This window comes from Sinocyclocheilus rhinocerous, unplaced genomic scaffold, assembly GCF_001515625.1.
Source record: "Sinocyclocheilus rhinocerous isolate Xijiao unplaced genomic scaffold, SAMN03320098_v1.1 scaffold72, whole genome shotgun sequence".
NCBI classification, from domain to species: domain Eukaryota; kingdom Metazoa; phylum Chordata; class Actinopteri; order Cypriniformes; family Cyprinidae; genus Sinocyclocheilus; species Sinocyclocheilus rhinocerous.
In genome coordinates, this window is record NW_015628351.1 from 4,833,040 (window position 1) to 4,858,517 (window position 25,478).

Below are 25,478 nucleotides of genomic sequence, written 5' to 3' on the forward strand. Positions count from 1 at the left end.
TTTGCGTTTTGCGAGGGAACGCAAATATCTTTGCGAGAGAACGCAAAAGTTTTGCGAGGGAACGCAAAGTTTCGAGAGGGAACGCAAAAGTTTTGCGAGGGAACGCAAAAAATCTGACAAATATTTTTTCCTCCCACCCCAAATTTTTTCACTCAATCTGATTTTTTTCAACCACCATGTCCCTTTAGGGGCTCCGTAGTGGAGAGACTGACTCAAAGATTTAAACAAAATAATGTTTTTAAATTAAAAAGTGTTGTTCTTAATAAATCAATATCATTTCTTAATTGATGAATATATTCGACCTGTTTTTAACATTAGACCACACTTTTTTCACTTTAAAAATTAGCCTATAGGCCTACAAGTTTTTCTTCTAAACAAAGGCCCTCGCCGCAGGGAAATGTTGATTTATTTTAGTTTTAGTTTATTTAGTTATTCACACTTAATTCAGCTATTCCTTTAATCTGTCTTTTATTTTTGTCAATCTTAACTTGCGGCGTGGTAGGCTATAACAATTTGAACAGATATAGGGGAGAGCGGGGCACAAAGCAACACTTTTTGACTTTCTCAAATTGTGTAAATCCACATGGGGTTCAGAGTAAAAAAAATTTATCCACAGTAATTTCACACTTGTCTAGTACAAATATGTCGCTTTGTTTCATAATTACAGTGTATACGTTTTTCTTTATTTACCCTCAAAAATTGGAAGTGAAATGTGACAACATGCCCCGTAGGTGGGTACATTGTAACATCTGAGGGTCACGTTGTAACATGACCATATAATAGCTTAAAATGACAAGTAGGCTAAGCAGTTAATAATAAAATAAGAACAAATAAAGAAATTACTAATGATAGCACAAATAAAAAATAGCGATAGGCCTACAAATGAAATAAATTGTTTTTTATTTTTTCAGGTAGGTCTAACACACAGTAGGGATATTAAGAGATTTTTCTTTTTTTTTTTTTACCAATTATCCAATTAATGTTTAATCCTAGAAAGCTATTATTATCAGAGGACACATGAGCAGTGTTACCAGAGTTGCCCATTTACCACACCTTGTTACAACACAGTAGGGCTATTGCAGACAGAAACAATACTGTACTACAGAGATGTTTCCTGTCAGCTCGATTTTTGAGTGGACTTTGCTGTTCCGATGAGCATGAACGGTATATGAGTGGAGCACTCACATGAGCCGTGAGCGACTGAGCGGAGCACACACACGCATACAGCGGGATATACTATTGGATAACACGCAGAGCGTCACACCACCTGAAAGTGAATCCTGAGCGGTGAACTCATTTTAGGCAGCAGGAATTTCAGTGCATCTCTAATTATTGGCGACATCAGAAATGGATATTATATAATAGCTGCTTTTTTGAACATTTTAGCAATTTAAAAATATAAAAAAAATATTTTTTACACGGCACCCCTGCTCTCAACAGACGGCACCCTGGTTGGGAAACACTGGTCTAAAGGATAGAGAGAAGAAGAGGAACAATGGCTACAGGAACTATTGGCTCATTAGCAGCGTTTGATGCAAAAACTCAATCGTTGGAAGAATATACTGAAATACTGGAGCATTTTTGTGGCTAATGGAATCGAGGATGAGGGTATGCAAAGAGCTATTCTCAGAAGTCTTGTGGGAGCACAGACTTATAGTGTGATGCAAAATCTTCTCAGCTCAACAAATTCAAGTGAAAAGACTTATCAGCAGCTGGTAACTATGCTGGAAAATCATTTTAATCCTTAGCCAAGTGAGATTGCTCGAGTGCTCGATTTGCAAAATAAATCCAGCTGACAGGCATGTAACAGCGTCATGTTCAAATCAAGGAAATCTGATCATGGAGTGAAGGGAGAAACAAGTGGACAAAAAAGATATCAGAGAATGTTACACGTGCTGTGGATGAAAAAAATCACAAGGCCAATGAATGCAGATTCAAGAAGGAAAAATGTTACATGTGTGGAAAAATAGCCCATATCGCAAGGGCCTGTCGCAATAAAGGCGAACAGAGTGGATAAACTGTAACTAAAAAAAAAAGAAAAAGTGTGTGTCCACATCGAGCATTCAATGTTAGTGAAAATAATAATGACAGTGATGAATCTGAAGAAACATTCACTTTGGCATGTGTAAAAAGTCATTGAAAAAAGAGAAGCCCCTCACTGTTGAGTTATATGTTGATGGCAGGCTTGTAAACGTTGAGATTGATACAGGCTGGAACTTAAACAGGAGAGACCCGAGTCATCACCTGAGGGCCACCTTACTAAAAAGCAGAGGAATGCTGCAGACCAGGAGAGCCAGGAGTCATCTTCTGAGAGAACAAGCCCTCAAAGACCACAGGGCAAAAAATAAATAAATAAATATTCCAGATGTCCTCTGTGCAAAATATATTATCATGATATTAGGCAACATTTTGCACAAAATCATAAATAGAGAAGAAACTAATCTTCTTGTATCATATTCAACCAGCAGATACAACGGAAAGCTGACATGCCCACTTTGTCAGATTGAAGGGTTTGGCAAGTCAGTTGGAGATGTTCCATGCAGGAAATATGCAGTGTTTATGTCTGTTGCTGTGACTGCTGCAAACAGAAAGGAAAATGTTAACTTCAACTCAATACAAGTAGCAGTGTGACCTTTATTGAAGATACTACACTGATTTTATGTTAAAAAAATAAAAAAATAAAAAATGCAGTCCTTTTCACTAATTCTGTTAAAGTTCTATTGCCCCTCATAAAAAGTCCACCCCCACCCACCATAACTGGACACCTGTTTGGACACCTGTCATGTACACCCCCACCACCTGTCTAAAGTAACAATTCACACAAATATGAAAACACTTCTTATTGTTTACTTACTCTCATGTACTCTCACAGATGTGAGCTTCAGAGGAAGGCAAGATTATATATTTTGATCTGTTCTTCACACAAATCTGTAATATGACTTTAGAAGAGTTGGAAGATACAGTGAATGACTCACACAGAACACTTTTATGGTGCTTTTATATTGTTTTTGCTCTATTTGGAGCGTGATAGACCCTGGTCACTGTGAACTGTTATGACCTTTACTTCAGTTATGACAAAGACATTAATTCTCTTGATGCATTTTAATAACTGAAGCACTACACATATGATAGTACTCTTAACAGACTCAAAAAAAATATACAAAAAACGATGTACATCATAATATAATAAGCAGCGAAGGGTTAGATTGTATTCTGTGTGAGAATAAATGGTTTGTAGTCCATTAATGTGACCTACAGTACAGCAAACTCACAAAAATACAAGTGTGCTATTGAAAAATAAAATATACACGAATTAGTAGCAACTATCAGTGAGATCAAACACTGGTTAAACAACAAAGCACTGTGGAGTTCTTGATGCTCAACATCTCTTCATATGTCTGTGTAATTAAATCTGTGTGAAATGATCCTGAATGTTATTTTATAAAATGAACATGAGTTTGTTCAATGAATCAAGCTTCCATCAGCCGTTTCTTTTCAGTCTTCTTATCAACATGATAAACACATCAAAGCATCTTCGCTTGGCTTCCTTTCACATGATTTGTGGATTTGAAAAACACTGATTGGTACTTTTACTGTAAATCACCAGAAACACCGGTTTACCTTTAAATCACACCTCTACTCATTTGCAGACTGTCCGACAGATTAAACAGATCATAATCTTGTGTTGTGTGTTTTGAGGTCTGTGTAAAGTTGGTTCAGTAGGACACTGTAGGCATCCCACCATGAGCTCTAAGCAAAAGAGTAGATGGCCACAGGAGACGTGGGCTCAGAGCTGTCATGGTATGGGCTCCTGTCCATGTTCCTCTTACTGACGCCTGTGTACTCGCCGATGAATGAGCCATCCTCGTTAAACTCGATCTCTTCACCCTCACCGTACTCCATGAGGCTGTCGTCACTGTTCGTTCTCCTGCCAATGTGCTCGATCGCACCTTGACTGCGTCCCTGTCGACTTTCTTCCTCACTGAGGAGGAAATTATTCATTTGAGGCTCATTTTACAGGGAAGAAGATCTTTCTTATTGCAAACAAAGCACATAAAGCTTAAAGAGATGCATACCGTCTGGTATAGGGCATTGTGGACACTCGTGTTATCCTGATATAGAAGCCAAAAGGTCACAATTAATATAATGTGAAGCAGCAAACATAAACATTACATACAAAACATAAAACATGTGTCAATAAAAAAAAATACACTACCGTTCAAAGGTTTGTGGTCAGTAAGATTTTTTAATGCTTTTGAAAGTTTTTTTATGCTAACCAAGGCTGCATTTAAAAACATTAATATTGTAAAATATTAATATAATTAAAAACAATTGTTTTCTATTTGAATATATTTTAAAAATTAACTTATTCCTATGGTGGCAAAGCCACATTTTCAGCATCATTACTCCAATCTTCAGTGTCACATGATACTTCAGAAATCATTCTCATAAGCCGATTTGCTGCTCAAGAAACATTCAAGTTCACATTTATCAATATGTACTGTATAATATTTTTGTGGAAACTGTGATACATTCTTTGATGAGCAGAAATTTAAAAAGAACAGCAATTATTTGAAATTGAACTCTTTTTCAAATTATTATTATATATATTCTTACTTTTGAACTAGGCTGCACGATAAATCACATGCGATATTTAACGCGCATCTTGTCAGAAAGCCGGTTCTGTAATCAGCGGTAAATCTCCATCACGTGCGGGCTTTCACATGGAGCAGCATTAACTACACAGAGCCGTTGTTCACTGACGAGCTGCGCAAAAAATCGCGCGAATATGAACGTGGTTTTGCGCAGCTCGTCAGTGAACAACGGCTCTGTGTAGTTAATGCTGCTCCATGTGAAAGCCCGCACGTGATGGAGATTTACCGCTGATTACAGAACGGCTTTACTGACAAGATGCGCGTTAAATATCGCATGCGATTTATCGTGCAGCCCTATTTTGAACATTTGAGTGCATCTGCTGATTAAAAGTATTAATTTCCCAAACCATTGAACAATAGTGTAAAAATGGTTTAAAAAACACAATCGTTAGACTGGAATACTTGTAGTGTATTAAAGTACTGTAGTAAAAATATAAGGCCATTTAATTAAACAACCAAAAAAAAAAAGTCAACACTGTTAAAAATGACACGAATCATACCTCTCAAGAGACCTTCAAGGGGTCCAATCGCAAAAGACATAAAACAAAAATAAAGGAGGAATAAACAAAGTGAGAAATGTGTGATGGATGGAGTGATGAAAAAGGAACAATTATTGTGGTATATACAGTACATACTCCAAATCAACCTGTGCTAATATGATTATATTATGATGTAAATGATAGGATTGATGAATTTTTTATCCTCACATGCTGTTTTTATGTAAGTGCATCACTGAAAATAAAGTGTGTCTGTAGTAAATAAACTTAAGAAAACTTTTAACATTTTCAAAATAAAACAAAGTCACCTGTAATCAAACGTTCCATTCTCTCTATCATCCATTGGCTCCAGTGCAAAGTCTCTCTTGTCCCGCACTTATAAAAAAAAAAAACAATCAAAATAATGCTTTGCCACATATATTATATATAATGCATAATAATTACATGCAACTTGTCTCAAGTCCTTTTTATCGCACCTGGGTACTTTCCTCCTCGGCTCCTCTTGATGAAAAAGACTATGAGCATGATAAGAACAAGGAGAGCGACTGCACACATTAAGCCAATGAACCAACCCTGCGTCACAATGTCCACTTGATCCCGGGTATATTCTGTTCATGCACACAGCCAATCATGCAGACATGTTAGGAATTATGGTTACAGAACAATGACCATATGAATGTAAACGAAGACACCTTACCCTCAGTTGTAAAATGGGGTGATTCCTCTGTGAACGCCTCCCCGACTCCAACCTCGGTTTGTGCTGCCAGTGAGAACTTGTATCGCGTGTAACGGTCAAATCGCCGCAGGGAGAAGTAGGTGATGTTCGGAGGAATGTATTCAACCTGGATTCTGTCGCCCAGAGTGACGTTCACTACAGAGAAATTATGATCACGGTCTTGTAAGGCTAGATAACATTAAGAACCCTGATTTGTGTGGTCATTTAGACATTTTCTAGTAATAAACAAACAACAAAATGTTAATGATTACAAAATAAAATAAAATAAAATGCTGCAGAAAAAATACAAATAATGTCATAATTTTAAGTAATGCTATTTGGGGGGAAAGACATGCAAGGTTTGTGGGCATTTTTGATCATAAAAAAATTATGTTTTTTACCACAGTAAACTAAATATTAGTTCAAGAGACCGTCAAAATGATGATGTCATGAGAATAGTTTATATAATTTACACATATACTACCATTCAAAAGTTTATAGTCATTAATTTTTTTAAAATAAATTAACATTTTATTTAGCAAGAATGCATTAAATTGATTAGCAATAAAGACACTTATAAAGCTACAAAAGATTTCCATTTTAAATAAATGCTGTTCTTTTGAAATTTCTATTCATCAAAAAAAAAAAAAAACCTGAAAAAAGGTAACACGATTTCCACAAAAATATTAAGCAGCACAACTGTTTTCAACATTGATAATAATAAGATTTTTTTTTCAAATCAGCATGTTAGAATAATTTCTGAAGGATCATGTGACACTGGAGACTGGAGTAATGATGCTGCAGAATCAGATTTGCCATCACAGGAATAAATTACTTTTTAAGATACATTAAAATAGAAAACATTTTTAAATTGTAATAAGATTTCACAGTATTACTATCTGACTGTATTTTTGATCAAATAAATTCAGCCTTGGTGAGCTGAATAGATTTCTTTCCAACAAATTTGGGTGTCAGACAAAAAAAACTGAATTTGTGACTCTAATGCTTTTTAAAAAGTCATGAGAAGGGATGTAAGTGCACTTACATGTCTGATATTTGAGAATATATCCGGTCAGAATGCCATTGGGTTCTGCAGGTTCTTCCCAGTCCAGGTAAATGGTGTCATAGTGCCGGTGCATGATTCTGAACGATCTGGGAATTGAGGGCACTAGAGTGGAAAGGAAGATGCATGTAAGAAGTCAAGTATGTGTTCGATGTGTTATAATGTTAAGTGAACAGTTTAATACCTCCTTCAGGCGTCTGAAACTCAATGGTGTTGCTGGGCGGACCCTCATAGCGATTATTGGCCACTACAATATACATCCTGTAGTTACTATACGGTACAAGACCAGTCAGGGTCCCAGACAAACGAGGTCCATTAGCTTTAAAACTCTTGGTCTTAATCCTCCTGCTCACAGTGTGCCAGGGCAGGCGACTGTTCTCTCTCCAGTAATAAACCTGAGAAACCAACCACAGCTCCATCAGCAGCCCATATAATTTACTGCATGCAAATGAACTGACCTGTGCATCTCAGAAGGCATACTTTGTACTCCTTTATTTCACCCATGATGTCAGCTCGTGACACTGGTTCCCAATGGACTGTCAGCGTTGAGCTCTCGATGTCTGACACGCTCAGGTCAGATGGAGCAGCCACAGGACCTGTTAGAGAACCCAATATGAGTGAAACACTGACTCACATCTCTTTTTCTAATGTATGTTGAACAGAACTTTAGGGTTAATGAAGTAGATGTGAACTTACGGTCCTCCCCAGAGTAGCCAAGCACAATAGTGGATTCTGGGCCATAGCCGAAGAAGTTGACGGCCTGAACTTTAATCTCATAGGGTGTGAAGGTGTCAGTGTCATAGATGATGTAGCTACACCACCAGTATGTTGTGTAGTTCTTCCACTCTTCCCTTGAATCCCTTCGTCTCCACCAAACCATGTAGCCCAGTTTCGGCCCATTCCATTCTCTGTACTCCAGTGGCTTCAGACACAACAAATACATCACAGTTAATATAAATCATATGCATGTGATTACATCACAGTCAGCATCTCTGACTACAATCAATCAACAGTACATCACCTCCCAGCTGATCTCCATGTTATTTCTGAACACTCCACTTCCCATTCCTTGGATGTTCCTTGGGATGGCATCAGGCACTAAAGACAGAAAACATAACTCAATATATAACATAACATAACATAACATAACATAATAATATACCATTCAAAGTTTTTTTTAAAGAAATTGATAGTTATTCAGCAAGGATGCATTAAATTTATCAAAAGTTACAGTAAAAACATTTATAATATTACAAAAGATTTCTATTTTAAATAAATGCTTTTCTATCGAATGTTTTATTCATCAAAGTATCTTGAAAACATTTATCATGGTTTCCACAAAAATATTAAGCAGCACAACTGTTTTCAACATTGATAATAATAATAAATGTTTCTTGAGCAGCAAATCTGTATATTAGAATAATTTTTAAAGATTAATGTGACACTGAAGACTGGAGTAATGATACTGAAAATTCAGCTTTACATCACAGGAATAAATTACATTTGACAAAAAACATTGAAAACAGCTATTATAAAATGTAATAATATTTCACAATAATGGCCTGTTCACACCAAGAACGATAACTATATTGATAACTATATAAGTGTCCATGCCAACGTATGATAACATTTTGTTTATTATAAGCATATGCTGCAGTTTTGTTGTCTGCCTCTTTAAATGTCAAAGCTCTTTAAAATCAGGTGGATTCTGATTGGCTGTTAACGTTTTTATCATTCATCATTCTGAAAGTGATTCCAACAATATTGTTCCTCTGTGCTGTAATCATTATAGTTGTGATGTGGACTTTGCTACTATTTAAAAATTTAGAACAATTTTTAAAACTATATCTTTTATTGTTATCATTATAGTTGTCGTCCTTGGTGTGAATGGACCTTGTCTGTAGTTGTGATTGACAAAAAAATAAATAAATAAATCTTACCGACCTCCAAATTTTGAACGAGAATAGAATAGAACAGAACAGAACAGAACAACAGAATAAGGACCTACCAGCTCCTCCTGTCTGGTAGTATTCAGATGGCCAGCTGGGTTTACTGGGACCTATACCGTTTACAGCGATGACCCGGAATCTGTACTCTACAAACGGTGTCAGCTGTAAAATGACAGAGTTTAGGTTCCCCGGGTAGCTGGACAGGTTCTTCCAGCCGCTTGGCAGCAGCCAATAGTCTGCAAGGAGATCTTCGGTATATTGAACCAGGTACTCTAAAAGAGAATTCATTCAGAATTATGTCATTGTAAGGCTAGATTGTTTCACATTTTTGTTAGCATCTATGTTTGTGTGGATGTGTGTGCCTTTAATAGGACTGTGGTTGCTCAGTCCTGGTACCCAGGTGAGTCTAACGCTCCTCTCTGATGGGTCTGATATCTCTAGGTCACTGGGCGGGTCTGGACGATCTGAAAGCAAAAGTATACATGAATAATATGCTCATGTTTATATTGCATACATGTATAGAAACGGTTTATGTGCTAGTACCCATCACAGTGAGTTTGGCTGAGGCAGTGACCTCCTCCAGTTCACTTTTAACCCTGCAGGTGTAGACGCCTTCATCTCGTCTGTATACATCAGCAATGCTCAGAGAATCCTCATCCTTGGTCATCCTGTAAGACACAAAGCAGTCAAATACAGTCTCTTTTACTGCAGTAAACCACTAGAATAATTAATGACACTTGTGCTTTGTGGCCAGATGTAACAATTTGTTGTGTTTACCTCCTTCCTAAGATCAAGAACTTCTTGTCCTTAAGCCAAGTGACGGTGACATCCAGAGCTGGGTCAAATTTAATCTTACAATCAAAGCGAGCCAGACTTCCTCTTATGACTACAGTATTGTGTGGGGCACGGACGATTTTAATGGGCTCTATAAAATAAAAATACATTTAGTCTTCAAACAATCAGGTCAGCTTGGGTTATTATGACACATAAAACATTTACAAGTAAAATGGAGAATCAAGTATCTGTAAAGCAAAAAGTTTGTATTTTCTTCTTGGCTAATTATTTTGATGTCTTAAATGGACACAGGTGCATATGAAATATAGGTATGTTAGGTAGACATTTCAAAGAAGAAACTCTTCTAGATACTGACCTTTGACCTCTAGTTGGACCTCCTTCTCATCTCGTCCAATGACGTTGCTTGCAACACACACATAGCTTCCCTGATCTTGTAGCTTTGTATTTCTGATTTCCAGTGTACCATTTGGAAGAATCCTATGACGACTTCCCTCTAAGGTACCTAGTCCTCCTTTTGACCTATACACACGTTGATTGGAAACTTTGTTATGTACACTTTTGAATTTTTTTATGCAATTACTGCTTGTTTTGTTTATTCACACCATCACAATAGACATATTTCCTGTTTTTATGCTTGTATTTGTGGCAATTTAAAATGATAGTAAGACAATATATTTACCAACGCAGGTCAGGTTTCGGAGACCCAAAATATGGGCAGTCTAAATGAGTATGATTGCCTTCAGTTGTTTTAATGAGTTCATCTCTGGGACCTAACAGGCGAGGTCTCATATCTGCCGACAACATAGTAAAATTGCAATTATTCATTAAAGCTGATGGTGCATGTAAATTCTAGCTTCTTCTAGCTCTTACCCATTACAGCCAAGAAAGCGTTTGCCATGATATAGCCGTACTGGTTTGAAGCATTGCACTGGAACACAGCAGCGCTGTCTGGAACCACAGCCCTGAACGTCAAAGTGTCTCCTGAAACCTGTCTGCCTGGATTCTTAGGAGCATCTAAAGTAAACACAGAAAAAATGAGCATTAAAAAGCTTAGCAGTGCACCTGGTTGCATATGAAGCTGTTTTTTTCCTCACCACTGATTGGCTCTCCATTAACCAGCCACTGTATCTGTGGTCGAGGAATTCCATCAGCTCTACACACTATACTACCACTGTCATCACGAGACAAAACCAGACTCTCAGGTTTCTCCACCCAGAATGGAACCGCTGCAGATGGAAAGAGAATTGAGAATAGATAGCGATCCTGATTTTGTCATTCATTAAGTAATACTTAAAATACAATTTAGTCATTGTTTAGTCATCTTCATATTGTTCCATAATGCTCATGTTTCGGTATAGATTTGTGTTTTTGAGCACCAAATCAGCATATTATAATGATTTCTGAAGGATCATGTGACATTGAAGACTGGAGAAATGACTCCTGAAAATTCAGCTTTACCATCACAAGAATAAAGCTAAAAACTTAAGATATATCCAAATAGAAATTTATTTCAAATTGCAATAATATTTCACATTTCTGTTTTTGGTCAAACAAATGCAGCCTTACTGAGCATTAGAGACTTCCTTTAAAAATATTTTTAAATTATACAGGCCTCAAAACTTTTGAACAGTACTATGAAAATGGAAGTAGGTGTAATGTCACTTATGTTAGATGATGTTTTAAATGTCAAAGCTGATGTGATGAGGTGAAATGTGTCAAATTAGATTGTTAAATTCTTTGATTTTTAGTGAATAAGACAAAAATGTTGGTCTGCTCCTCGCACAATGTATACGTAAAATATATAGTTGTTTGGAATGTCATTATGGTGCTTTTATAATGTGTTTTTGTTCAGTGACAGATGTGGTCTTGTCACTATGAAGCATTAACTGGAATTGTATGGAAAAGAACAGCGTAAACTTTCTTCAGATTCTCTATTTGGGTTCTATAGAAAAGAATGAACAACAGATTTTTGGGTGAATCCACATAGTGACAGTTACGAACAATAATAATAAAGTAATGAAGTATTCTACATTTGACCCTGACAGTGATGACGTGGTCCAGGCTGCCCATCCTGTTTGAAGCGGTGCAGATGTAGTCTCCTCCATCATCCATAGAGACGTTCTTTATTCTAAGTGTCTTATTAAAGTTTTCCAACTTCTTTCCTGCCATGGACATCTCCTCCCAATCTTTAGTCCATTTGATGAAGGGAGTTGGACTGCAAGAAAAAAGAGAGAATCAGAGTTACTAATGGTTAAAAGCAGGTTTCACAACAAGCTAATCAAATAATCAACTGCATTCAACTGGTCTCAGAAAACAGATATGTCATCAAAATGAGATTAAAACTCACACTCCAGCAGCAAAACACTCCAAAATAAGCTCTTCCCCCAGCATCGCAATGGTTGTGCTGGCGGTTCCTTTGGGTTTCAGAAACTTGGGTGCCGTATGGGCTGCCATGCGAGCTACATAGACATAAAATAAAACACAAATTTGACAGAGAACTTGACACTTTACAAACCTGGCCAAAGCAGACATGACTAGTTAGTGGATCAGTCTGTTGAGTGTTTACAATAAAGAAGCATAAGAGTCCTAACTCACCATGGCGTTAGACTGTTAGATGGATTTAATCATGACTCTTCCTCAAACTGAACACACACAGACAGGCATGAGGGAATATTAAACCAGATTTGCTTAAAGAATAATCCCAAAGCAGAATGAAAATAATTCATCACACAGACCTGTAAGCACCTGCAGAATGAGGGGCGGTTTCTGCTGGATGGTGTTTGTGAAGGGGAAGCGCGCGACACAGACATAGTTTGTAAGAGCATCTTCTGCTACGATACTGGAGAAGTGCAGATCTCCACTATCTGCCTTTGATACTCGACGGTCCTGACGGATTGGTGCCATGGCTGTGGAATAAAATGAAATTGGATACAAACTATAGCCAGTATATTTAAGGGCTTATTTAAGGTTCAACAAACATAACTGTTAAATTGAAGACTTGTTATACAGATACAGTACCATTTAAAAGTGTGGGCTCTGTAAAATTTTTGAATGCGTTTTAAATAATTCTCTTTCAGTTTTCCTTCAATAATCACTGAAAACAGTTGTGCTGCTTAATAATTTAGTGGAAACAATGGTACAATTTTTTACATCCTAGTACAACTTAGCACTGACTCTGATGCTTACAAAGCAACTTTAAATCATTTTAGTTTTCATATCAGAAACATCTAAACTGGAGACTTACTGCTGTTCAGCCAGTAAGTGTCAGGTTTTGGAGGACCTACAGGAGGATTGCAGGGAAGGATGAGAGGAAGTCCAACCACCACTGAGACTGGCTCCAGATACTCCTTCAACCATGTACGGGCCTCTGATCACAGAAATGACATGTTCAAAAAACCCATTTACCAAATGCTATTGCTGTGAATTAACAATTGCATGCTGTGTAAGGGCTTACTGGAGACACGCAGGTTGATGTAACTGGACAGAGCAGAGCCAAACTCATTAGTCGCCGTGCACTGATAGATACCCTCATAGTCATCAGGACGACCCCAGAAGAAAATCTCTAATGTGCCAGAACGCCACCTCATGCTGACCTGAGGATCTCGAGCCACATTCAGGTACACTCCATTACGTGTCCATGTGAAGCTACGTGCAATAAGTGTCATTTATCAGTCAATGCATACATTTTACATTGCGATCAGTCTATATTTTAGCACTTTTTACACAACCAAACAAAGGCAAATCATAGGGAGACAAAGGCCAAAAATGGTCTAGACACGGCAAGTAACCAAGTTAGTCCAATAAAAGACTTGACATTTATTATTATATATTACAATGTGTGGACACTAAAGTGCTTGTTGGATACTTACACTGGAGGTGGATTCCCTGTTGCTTCACACTCCACTATAATAGGGTCAACTGGATCTACTATGCAGTCTTGAGGACTCTCTTTAAAGATCATTGGAGGCTGCCTGACTGTGGGGATATACAGTACACATAAAAATATAATGTTAAATGAATTAAAAGGACAACGTATGAGAATAAACAATGAACTTTGGTCACAAGGCCAGCTGTGGACAAGTTCCAAATAGCAGTTCCTCACCATCAGGAGGAATTTCCATGGCTAAAATCCATGTTTGCTGTAGGATAGTAAGTATGGCAGGAATCCTCCAACACTTCAAAGCTCCCATCTCTGCTGTGTACCTTATCGTGACCTAAAGAACAGAGAAAATACTAGCACCAGTACTAAGATAACTACAAAATACTCAAGTATTGCCCTACATATGCTTGTCTTGAATATCCTTGTTTGTTAATTCATAACTAATCTGTTTTCATAGTTATTAATGCTTTGTTTTGTTTGCGTTATTATTAATAATGAGTTGCGTAGAAGTTAATGGTAAACCATGAAAACGCTCGCTGCTATAGCGTTTGTAATGATGAAGCACATAAACCAAACTATTCCATATGCAAATGAATCGCTTGTTGTATTATTTTTCAGTTCCCGCCCTCTTCCGCTTTCCGCAACTGTGATTCGCTGCCCACGACAGAGCTATTTGCGCACCTCCGTACCCTGTGCGTAATCCTCCTGCGTCAATGATAGTGTTACATTCAGAACAAGCACAAACGTATTTATTTTTGCATTTTAAAATGTAAAAACCTCTGAATTGTACATTACATGTGTATGTTTAATATACGATGATATTAATATGTTTAAAGAAACAGCAGTTTAATTATAAACGGACCAGATAAAAGACCAACGACAGAAAAATATTCAACTCCTTTGCATGGATAATTTAATACGATATACATATGCAAATACATAATGCATCTGTGTTTGTAAAATAGCATAATTTTCTTACTGCATTGTACTTCACAAGTTTCCTAAAGTGGAAAAACAATAGCCTTTGTGTATAATTAAACAAACTAGCATAGCCTACCAACTGAACTGGAGTATCCAGGATTCACAAAATATTCTTTATCCGTGTCAGCAGTTCATTTCACAGTGCTAAAATAAAAACAAATATGATATATTATTCAAATAATGATATATTATACAAATATCACATTTGTCAAGTACACCATCTGGGGATTGTTACCTTTTATATCAGCCCTGCAGTTTGTTTCCTCATTATGCTAATATTAATCTGTCATCATTGTCCCATTTTCCAAAAATGTCATTCCAATACCAAATGTATTTGTTGCATTCAAATAGGTCCAAAACAATGTAAATCCAAGCAGATGTCTTCTGTAATGTATACCTCTCCAACTAGCATCCCTCTTCATTGTCTTCATCCATTTGCCCACTTTACCCATGAACCATGAATGACGTCCCACCCCTCCATCTCTCTCTCTCTCTCTCTCTCTCTCTCTCTCAGTATACTTATGGAAAGTGTCCAAAAACAGCAAAAATACATGTTAATTATAGTGACAAAGGATTTACTGTAAAAATGGTGATTCAAGAATACACGTCTTTATTTTAATTTCTGCCCTTTTATTAATTATCTTGTCATATTTACATAGGCCTTAAATAGCCAAACTCAGCTGACAGATATTTTGCATTCTTTCTGATTATGACATCAATGTGTGGGTCTCATTGTTTGGTCCTGAAAAACTAAGCTAACTCATAATGAATGAAATGTTTGTTTCGCAGTGAAAAATGAAAATGCGGTCATGCGACTCGTGACTGCATCTAAAAGAGATTTAAATCAGCTTTAATAAACTGGTACGCTTTTGTGTACTTTAAATATCCACTTTAACTGTATAAAGCTTTAAACTTAGTTAACATAAATTATCGTGGTCAAAAACAGAAAAAGTTGAATGAACTCCATGTCACAACAACGTCCAAGAGGGCAGAGCTTGACTCAGGAGAGAAGATGTGGGTGGAAACAGGATCTCAACCACTGAAACACATTCCCAACCCACATCGGCTCAGGCATCCAGGGACGCATAAAGTACAATATGCCAGTACGGCCTTACTGTACACTCCACAGATGACCTAATACAATGAAAGAACAAAAAAGTTCTTGAGTCAGCTCACTTAGTGAACAGAGACATAAGCATGATCTAATTCTGGTCATGTTCCTCAGTGGACAACGGTGCGTATGACATCAGCAGCGCTGCAGTGCCATGCACTAAACTGTACAGCGCAGGACACGAGCCTGAATGAACCGCTTCCTCCACAGACGGGACAATGAAACCTCTGTCCACACGGACACAGTAAGCTGGCTCTGTTCAGACAGAATAACTCTGAGGGTTTTGTCAGTTCAGCCTTATAAGTGGCACTAAGCTTGTTTGGAAGAACATCTGCTGGTTAACCTGTCATGAGATGTTGAATCTAAATGTAAACATAATTGTATAACTATATAACCATAAGGAGGACAGACTAGCCTAAACTGCAAGATAGCACATTTTGTTTTCATATGCTGATTAATAATCAGTGGTTTTAGTACCATTTAAAAGTCTTTATTTTGTATTTGTATTCTGATTTTGCATTACATTAGCAAAGCCATAAATAGCCAAACTCAGTTGAAAGATACTGATATTTCACAGTTAGTGAGTGGTCTAAAAGCAAGACAGAATGAATGTAAACTCATTTAACAGTTAGCCGTTTTTTCCCATGCACAATTCTTTATGTTTATATTCATAACTACTAACAGTCTCTAACTCAGTTTATATCTGTCTGTGTTGTTGACACTGTCTTCAATGACCAGTGTAATTCAGATGAAGCAGCTGACTCACAACTCTCAGCTCAAGTCAGAAAGGAGGATGACATTATAATGAAACATGCATTGTTTAGCTAACAGTGACATCACACTGTTTTACAACCAGTAATGGTGGATCTCGAATAGCAATACGGTAGATACAAAACTTTTAATATAAAAAATGTAATAAATATAAATTCTTTAAATATACATTTAAATTAAATAATAAATAAATCATATATGTAATATAATGAAACTTACCCAAGTTGATATTTCAGTGGCTTCAGTGTTCAGTGTTCAGATGGAGGATCCTGTGTCTGTTTTCAATTTACAAAAGCATCATTACTGATTTGTCTCCTAAGCCATGACAGTCTGTCAGAAATCCTGTGATAAAAAAAATCCACCAGTTGTTTGCAGTTTCAAGCAGAGGTTGAAGTAAAATAACTTCTCAGAGGGACAAATTTGCACAACTGTCCAAAATAACAAACAGTGCTCTTGACTGATGTCCCAGTCACCACTAGTCACATGAGCGATGACATTTAAGCATGGAAAACATCACTGAAATCACCATGATTAGAGACTCTAATATACCGTATTGTATATTTAAAGGAAATGGTCACACTGCCATAATCTGTCACTGTGTATGGTAATGATTTTCTATCATCTTTATAGTGCGACTAGTAGATAATATCCATAGGTTTTGTTTTAAAATCAATCCCATGACATTTAAAATGTCAAAACCACTGCATTTCCACTGTTCTCCCATTATTTCTATAGTCTGAACTTCACGGTTAATGTATTAAAAATACCTGAATTTTTAATTATACTTTACATCATCTGATATGTGCTTTAATCTTATTTAAAATATATATTATATTGAAATAAAACATAAACTAGTGATTATATAGAAGTAGTGCTCTTAGTTTTATTTCATTTCATAAATCTGAAAAATTAAAACAGAAATAAAGAAATAAATACATCAGTCTATAAATATTGACATTCATACAGAATTTATATTGGCATATAAGTGCTCAATACGTTTAGTCTAAAATGGCTGTGTATTTGATTTGTAACTTCTCTTACATCAGGGCTGTCCAAACTCGGTCCTGGAGGTGTCCTGCAGAGTTTAGCTCCAACCCTAATTAAACACACCTGAAGCAGCTAATCAAGCTCTTACTAGGCATAAGCCTTGTCCCATGATTTGTAACTTGTCAAAACACAGCCCTTCACAATCTTGTGCGACCAGTAAGGACATATCTTTATAACTTAATGATGTTTTTGTATTATAGCTTTCATCCACATAATTGCATACATTCAACTGAATTCTCGTCAGCACTGTGTAAAGTCCACTCAAGCCCAGCGCTGCTGCAGCTCCCACGCTTTCCCCCCGATCCAGTCCCGTGTTTTCCAGATTGCTGAGCGTTCTGTCATCAGCACTTCACACAGGCGTTCCAGTTTGGGTCGGTTCCGGTCCAGGTACAGCTGTGTGTCTTTCTGCAGCTGATGAAGCACTTCAGGCCTGCTTTCATCCAGCGTCACGTTTGAGCTCAGCATCGGGTTAAAGCGGAAATACACATTCGGTGATAAGAGGTCATCCAACAGAGTGTGAACACCTGAAAATGGCAGTATGAACAATATGTTTGAATGAACCTCAGTATATCCAAAGGGTTTTTTTTTTTTTGCTTTTTTTTTTTTTAAGCGAAGTGCATATGCAAGTGTTTGCAAAACAGCACAGCTGGCTAAATGCACATTTATTTTTATTTTTTTCTTCCTAATAAAAATTTTAGCTTTTTTTACTTTAACAATTATATTCAGGATTTAAATGTACATTTATCCAACTAAAAGTTTTGTTTTAATCTGAAGTCATTATTTTAAGAGCCACAAAGAGAATGTTTTAAATAATTATTAAATCATTGTAAATTGTTTATTGTGCACAAGTAATAATTTCAAAAGTATTCTTTGCAAGTGCGTGCCAAACAGCACAGTTTTGACTGGCTAAATGTACATAGCATCAAAAATAAATTAATTTTTTAATTTTTTTCTGATAAACTTTGTAGCTTTATTTTTTATAATTATATTCAGAATTTAAATATAAATGTATTCAAATAACAAATGCTTTTATCCAAAGTAATTATTTAACCATAAGAGCCATTTTTTAATTATTCAATAATTATAATGTGTGTATTGTACACAATTCATTATTGTAAAAGTATTCTATGTATTAATTATTAATAATATATTAATAATTGTATAATTGTCTATATTAATAATTGTAAAATTGTGCTCATAGTGGTATAAGACAAACCCATGAAAGATACCTTTTTTTAAATTAAATTGTAAATTGTGCATTGAACACAATAATTGTAAAATTATTATTTGTAATATTAGTAAATGTAAACTGCTTCTCATAGTGATATCAGACTAACCCTCAGTATCGGTGGCGCTGTAGATCAGGTTGCTGATTTTGGCTCTCAGACTTGTGGAAGTTGCAGGCCCTCTTCTAGCATTATCATAGCGACCAGTTCCCAGTGACAGCACACACTGGAAGGGCAGGCTGGGCCACAGCAGTCGGCTTTCATGGACAGCCAGAGCACAAGGGTTATTGAGGATAAGACCACCATCCTGGAGAAAAAAGAAAGGAAAGAAGGTCTGGATACAAGTATATTTTGAGTCCTCAAATTTACTAGCCGTCTAAAATGGACTGTTCTGACCTGGTGTATGTCGCCATGAAGAGGGAACTCCTGGAAATATCCTGGAGCAGCAGATGAGGCCCGGACAGCCTGCCACAGCCGGTATCCTGATCCTCCGGCATAGCGGCTCAGTCGTCCCGGAGCATGGTTATAGTTGCGGAAGATAAATGCTTTCGGACTTTTTCCCCAGTTCACTACGGCACTTACGGCAGACACCTGTGTGAGAAGAGAACAGCAGTCAGGAGATCACGAAAACCTGGATTTGAAAAAAAAAAGCCAGATGCTATCTTTGATTGACCTTTGGGCTCAGCTCATCTCTGGCTGTTTTAATTAAAATCTCCTCCCCCATCTTCCCCCTATGATGAACATGTAGGAATAGTTAAGAAAGCAATGCTGGTTTTAATACAGTATAGTTTTTTTTACTGTGTAAATCCGACCTTAAGATCATCTCCCATGTTTCTGTGCTGTAGTAGGAGTGCGTCCAGCCCATCTTCACAGTACCAACCAGGGGGTTTTGTCGAAAAACATCTGACCCGAAACGATGATACATCTCTTCACATTCATCTAAAGAGATACGAGCTAGACCCAACATGAAAGCCAGAACTGCTCCTGTACACCAAACGGAGACAAAAAGTACATTATATAATATATAGGTATGTTATGTACCAAACATAGAGTAAGCTGGTCATTATTGCAAAATGAACCCAGGCAAGGTGATTGAGAGCCCAATGCGGTAAATTATGCAGTCAGTTTTTACTATCTTTCAAAAGTTTGGGGTTGGTAAGATTTTTTTTAAATGTCTCTTATGCTCACCAAGGCTGCATTTATTCTTATATACAGTAAAAACAGTAACATTGTGAAATATATTGTGAAATGTTTAGCATCATTACTCCAGTCTTCAGTGTCACATGGTCCTTCAGAAATCATTCTAATTTGCTAATCAAGAAACATTTCTTATTATTAACAGTGTTTAAATGTTTGTGCTGCTTAATATTTTGTGGAGACCATAATACATTTTTTCAGGTTTCTTTGATAAATCAAAAGTTAAAAAGAACAGCATTTATTTAAAACAGAAATCTTTTGTAACAAAAAAAAAGTTTGACCCCAAACTTTAGAATGTTCATGTATATATGTTTAGAATTGTAGAATAGTTTTGTCATGCATTATTACCAGTGCTGACTCCACATATGTAGTCAAAGAGTTGATACACTCGTTTTCCTGTTTGAGCCTCCAGCTGTTTTAGCACTAGTAGTGGAACTAACCCTCTGTAATACACGAAACAACTTTAAGTAAAAACGTTTGTTTATATGAGGGACAAAAATATTTGACTTTTTTCTGTAAATTGCTCACAGATGTTCAGCATCCTTAAAAAGCTTTTTTTGGAAAATGTATTGGACCATATTTGTCCAATTTTACAGGCATAAACTGTTGATTAAATGTGGTGTTTCCTACTTGGTTCCGCCTCCATCAATGGAAAGCACCCTGACCCCACAACCTCTGACCGGATCCACATAACCAATCAGAGCGAGAGTTTCCCTGATGGCTTCTTGAAGTTTTTCATTCATCCAAAAAGTCCGGCGGCATCTAAGCAGCTGCATTGCTGCTCTTTCCTATATTTAATCAAAGAAATGAATCGAAAATTCTGATTTTCTACAGTTACAAGAGAGGTCTATATTTGGTGAAGGGATTGAGTGTTTTACTGTATACCTGCCACACCACAGCCTTGCATGCTGGGTGCTGAATGATGTGAGTGTTCAGCTCCTCCACACAGGAAGTGATAGATGACGGTACTGTAGCCTTTTCCAGTCTCTTCAGTAGAACTCTAGTCATCTCATCTGCCTTTCTCCTCCTTAAAACCTAGAAAACAGATCTCCTGCTATAATGAATCAATTTCAACGGCTTCAAAGCAGATTCACTGCAAAAATAAATAAATATATTTAAAAAACTAAATAAAAAAGCCTTTTACAAAGAAAACACAAAAAATTTAAATAAAATAAAAACTAAATAAAAATAAATAAATACCATTGTAGGATTTACTTTAAAACAATTTTCACTCAGAAATTTATAATAAGTTCCACAAATAATTACACAGAAACAGCAAGTAACACATTACATTTTGAGAAAGATGGAAATATTTTTTTCCAGTACAATGAACTCGAATAATCTTTGTTTTATTTACAACATTTACAACATTTTTTACTGTGTACTACAAGCAAATGCAAATGGATGCATTGATATTAAAATTCTGGACACAATGAGCTGAAAATCATTTCCATGTTATTGCCAGTGACTGATAAATAAAATGATGTTCTATTTTGACTAAGCAAGGCAAAAATAAAACACTAAAAATTTAAATGCTACAAAGTGAATTTAGGCATCACAACATTATAATGTACAGTATGAAAACTTAATATAAATTTGGGGATTTGCAAAAAAACAAAACAAAAAAAGGTAAAGGTGTTGTGTTATTAATGAATTAACAATCATAATAATCATTTAAAAATCTTCAGGTAACTGATATGGTACCTATATTGTGCATCCCTAGTATATGGACCAATGGGGAAAAAAGTATATCTGTACTCCTAGCTGTCATTCACTCAATGGAACTCATACTAGTTCCAAAATTCAATTGCCAACATACTTGAGTAGGGGTGTCTGATTAAATTAACTATGATTTCTGGTCATGCCAAAGTCAGCAAGACTCACTGTTTTATCCAGAATTTCCTCTGGGGTCCTTGTTACAGTTGTGGTCTGGTCACTATGCCTGGAAGAGCCCATTCCCAGGTAGCTGCCCACAAAGCCAGGTATAGTTGAGGGTTTCAACAGACACTCAAAAAAGGACACTGGGTTTTCCTGGATCACAGTGTACTTATGTGAACCTCTGTAAAGGTTTAACTCTCCATCTACCTCCTCATTCTCTGAAGCTGCAGATCCTTTAAAGTACCGGTTAATGTGGTTGGCCATGTAAGTGTAATTTTCCCCAAAGCGAGTGGTGAGGCTGCTCATGTGGAACAAGCCTGGGGATTTGGGCTGAAGAAGTGGATCTTTAGGTTTATTTAGAGTGTCCAGTGAGACTGAAGTCTTCAAGATGTTCATCTCAGTATGTGGTGATTTTTCAACAGTATCTGCTACTTTTGCTCCAAAGTATCGGTTGATGTGACGGGCAAAATGGAGATATCCTTCATCCCAGGAACTAGATACATTGTTATCAATCTCTGGTCTTGTACCCATACTAATGTTTTGCTGAGTTTGTGCAGTTTCCCTACAAAGACCACTTTTATTATTCATAACTCTTCGCTTTCTGCTTCTAGACCTTTTGTGCCCATCATCCGGTGATACCTCCATGTGAATTTGCTTTGCTGGATTTCTAGAGAATACAGAGTTAATGTGATTGGCCACATAGATGTAACTCTCCCCAAATCTGTTTGCCAAAGAACTGATGTGGAACAACTGTAGTCCAGGATAGGCTGAGGTCAAAGGTTGATGTGAGGAAGATTCAGAGACCTGCTCAATGGCAGGTGTCCCTACAAAAGCTCTGGACTCTCCAGTGCGTCTCTCTCTCTGAACTCGTCTTGATGTTCTGGTTAGCGGTTCCTGCACTGCAGACATCAATCCACCTTGTCCATAATCTATCACAGATACATGTTTCTGCTTAAAGTACAAGTTTATGTGTCTGGAGAGATGATTAAAAGACTCTCCTAATCTCAGTCCAAGCAAGCGCAGCCGAAAAGTAGTCCTGCTGTGCTGGTAAACTCCAATGGGAGCTTCTGCTTTGAAAGTCTCTCTACTGGAGGTTGAGTATAATCGATACATCTGAAGGCCCAATACATTCTCATATTTCATATTACTGCTAATTGCTCCAAAAAGTCTGATAGTCTTCTTTGATCTATGAGATTTGAGAGGGATTCTCCTTGTAGACTGAGAGGAGCAGATACTCTGACATGACCTATGAGACCTCCTGACAAGGTGAGAAACATTTCTAATGTTTGTGAGCAGATACTTCATCTTGTACAGTAACCGGAGCCGCTTTGACCCCAGGTGAGTGACCCGGGTTTTGTCGAGGTACCAAGCCATCAGTGAAGCACCAACAACAACAGAGACCAAGCAGATGATCTGAATGAGGACTGAATGAGCATGGGCAGCAGAATCAGAATCATGGAATGTCTAAAATAGAAAGAAGCAAACAAAAATTCAGCAAAGCGGAAGAGATTCTTATTCATTATCTGTCTGTCTGTCCTTGGGGTATGTAATTAAGAGAAAGGTCAGTTCTTTGTATTTATTCCCATAAATAGGAAAAATAATGAAGATCAGTATAATGTTTAATAATGTAGACCACAGTGTTGATTTATGTTTGTACGCCCCCTTCTGGTCAGTTATGGAGGATTTATATACTTGTGTTACTATAGTTAAATTAAATAATGAAATTTTGCACTAAATAAATCATGTGTAAATAAATGTCAAAAATACATCCATGTCCAATGGACAAATGTAACTTATGTTATCCATTTACTGACTTTTTCATTATTTATTGACAAGTTTGGCACCACAAATCCTCCATAGTCAATTGCTTTGAAGTTTGTACTTATGCTAATTTATCAATAGTAATTCAAAGCAAATCTTCTAATAAATGACACACCGCCGTGCAGCTTACAAACCAAATAATTACAGAAAAAAGTGAGCCAATTAGATTCATACAAATTCAGTCCTTTTAACAGTGATGTTTTAATTAGCCAATTTTAATTAAGCCTTTAATTCAACAATCTCTTTAGGGATTTTTCAGAGTGGATTTTATAAGCCATTCTGTGAATAAGAACAGGGTGACTGTGCTCAGAACTATGAAATATGACACCAAGGTGTCGACTGTAGGTCAGAAAAATACCCCGTTTAGTATTTCCATGAACCTCCGGTACATATTTATAGTTGCCTGTTGGTCACATGGCAGAAAGCAAAGAAGTGCAGCTATTTGCCTCTTCTGTCTTTGTTGTGATCTATGAGGACTGGCAGCGGCCTTTGCGTCACGTTGTGTACAGACAGTTCCACAACATGCCTGTATCCATGTGCTTAGGCACAGTGAATCAACGAGTCCTCTATTTAAAATGCCAGACATAGTAAAAATTCACCAGCAGACCTGCTTTCTCTTTTGTAATTTGTTCCAACGTGTAAAATATTAACACAAAGGCTGACCCTAATGTATATCATAAACAACTGAGAATTTAAATGCTACACAAACTTCAGTATCTATTCTCAGACCTATATTCAGCAAAAAATTACAAATGCACTAGTAACATGAGGTCTATATTTTTATATAAAAAATGTTATTAAGCAATACATATTTTAATGAATGATAGAAATCTATTATTAGAGTCATAAATCTCATTGGCCTTAATAAAACAAACATATAAGAGATATATACACACACACTATCTATTGGTTGTAATTCTGTAAGATAAAGTTTACAGTTTACAGTGTGTAGCTTAAGTAATGATTACAACTCGTAACATAAAAAAAAATCATATTTTATTCTTCACTAAAACAGAAGGTCAAGTTAAGTCCAATTCAACAAAGCACACTTAACCTTGAGGGTCACTTGTAGATTTCAAATAAACTAGTTATTTTGTCTTACCTGTCGCTCTCTCTTTTTCTCCTAAACTTGACTTCAAGGTGATAAATAAATGCTGACTTTCCTTCCAAAACACTTATATTGCTTGTTTTCTCTTGGATTACGTCCTGTGGTGTTTACACTTGTTTCTGTTGTGGTTTTTAATCCCACCCTACTCTGAAGTTAAAATCCTATTGGTTGGTTTAAAGGGACTACTGACCAAACCCCTGACCATTTCTCATTAAAGGACAAGCTGTCCTTCCGCATCTTAACAGTTGATGTCCAGTCAGGAGGCTTCTAAATTTAGAAAAAGTTCCCTCAGAACTGTTCAAAGTGTCAACACTCTGGCATCATTTTCCTCACAGTACGAGTAATTTATTGTATATACATATATCACAGTGCGTGTTTTTTTGTTTTTTTTTAAGTTGGAGATCTTAATAAAAGATCATTTATTCTATTCACATATTGACATTACAGTTATATTCAGACTCTTAAATATTAAATGCAATAAACTTAACAAATAACAATAACAGCTGTTACTTCCAATACATCCATTGACCTGGAAAGTCTGTTTTAAAGCTCTCTATCCCTAATGACTATTTTTTAGCACAGTGTCCAGTGGTGCAGCCCTATCTGCCGGTCCACTTCAGTCTGTTTCTTGCAAACACCCCATACGCTCGCTCCATTACAGGCCTGAACAGTGGGAGAGAGATTAACGTGCCAAGCCAAGCCAAACCCCACGATGAATCTGCTCTCAGAAGAACAAAAAGTCACATTGAGGAATAATTAATTATATTTGATAAGGTGTTCCTTG

General features: G+C 36.7%; 2 protein-coding genes across 3 annotated transcripts; both read right to left on the bottom strand.

The window, feature by feature from the left end:
- Positions 1–3,200: 3,200 nt before the first annotated feature.
- On the bottom strand, positions 3,201–14,961 carry LOC107737654 (neurofascin-like). Its single transcript, XM_016549235.1, has 28 exons — positions 14,771–14,961; positions 14,612–14,679; positions 13,777–13,888; positions 13,544–13,649; positions 13,129–13,319; positions 12,919–13,041; positions 12,410–12,580; positions 12,022–12,133; positions 11,705–11,889; positions 10,769–10,900; positions 10,545–10,688; positions 10,354–10,465; positions 10,030–10,193; positions 9,657–9,804; positions 9,423–9,547; positions 9,242–9,343; positions 8,939–9,151; positions 7,952–8,028; positions 7,627–7,852; positions 7,411–7,526; positions 7,115–7,325; positions 6,913–7,035; positions 5,850–6,023; positions 5,629–5,760; positions 5,461–5,527; positions 5,156–5,167; positions 4,077–4,112; positions 3,201–3,982 (listed from the first exon to the last, which is right to left on the bottom strand). The coding sequence occupies exons 3-28, from the start codon at positions 13,862–13,864 to the stop codon at positions 3,751–3,753; spliced, it is 3,522 nt and encodes a 1,173-aa protein (XP_016404721.1). The 5' UTR covers positions 13,865–13,888; positions 14,612–14,679; positions 14,771–14,961; the 3' UTR covers positions 3,201–3,750.
- Positions 14,962–17,576: 2,615 nt separating this feature from the next.
- Positions 17,577–25,399, bottom strand: LOC107737657 (calcium-independent phospholipase A2-gamma-like). 2 transcript variants are annotated; one of them, XM_016549248.1, is made up of 10 exons: positions 25,224–25,399; positions 21,772–23,229; positions 20,773–20,922; positions 20,518–20,675; positions 20,236–20,330; positions 19,503–19,674; positions 19,364–19,421; positions 19,087–19,281; positions 18,802–18,997; positions 17,577–17,988 (listed from the first exon to the last, which is right to left on the bottom strand). In XM_016549248.1, the coding sequence occupies exons 2-10, from the start codon at positions 23,137–23,139 to the stop codon at positions 17,726–17,728; spliced, it is 2,655 nt and encodes an 884-aa protein (XP_016404734.1). In that variant the 5' UTR covers positions 23,140–23,229; positions 25,224–25,399; the 3' UTR covers positions 17,577–17,725. The 2 variants fall into 2 exon arrangements, with proteins under 2 accessions (XP_016404734.1, XP_016404733.1); XM_016549247.1 differs by lacking the exon at positions 25,224–25,399 and adding an exon at positions 24,689–25,199.
- Positions 25,400–25,478: the final 79 nt, after the last annotated feature.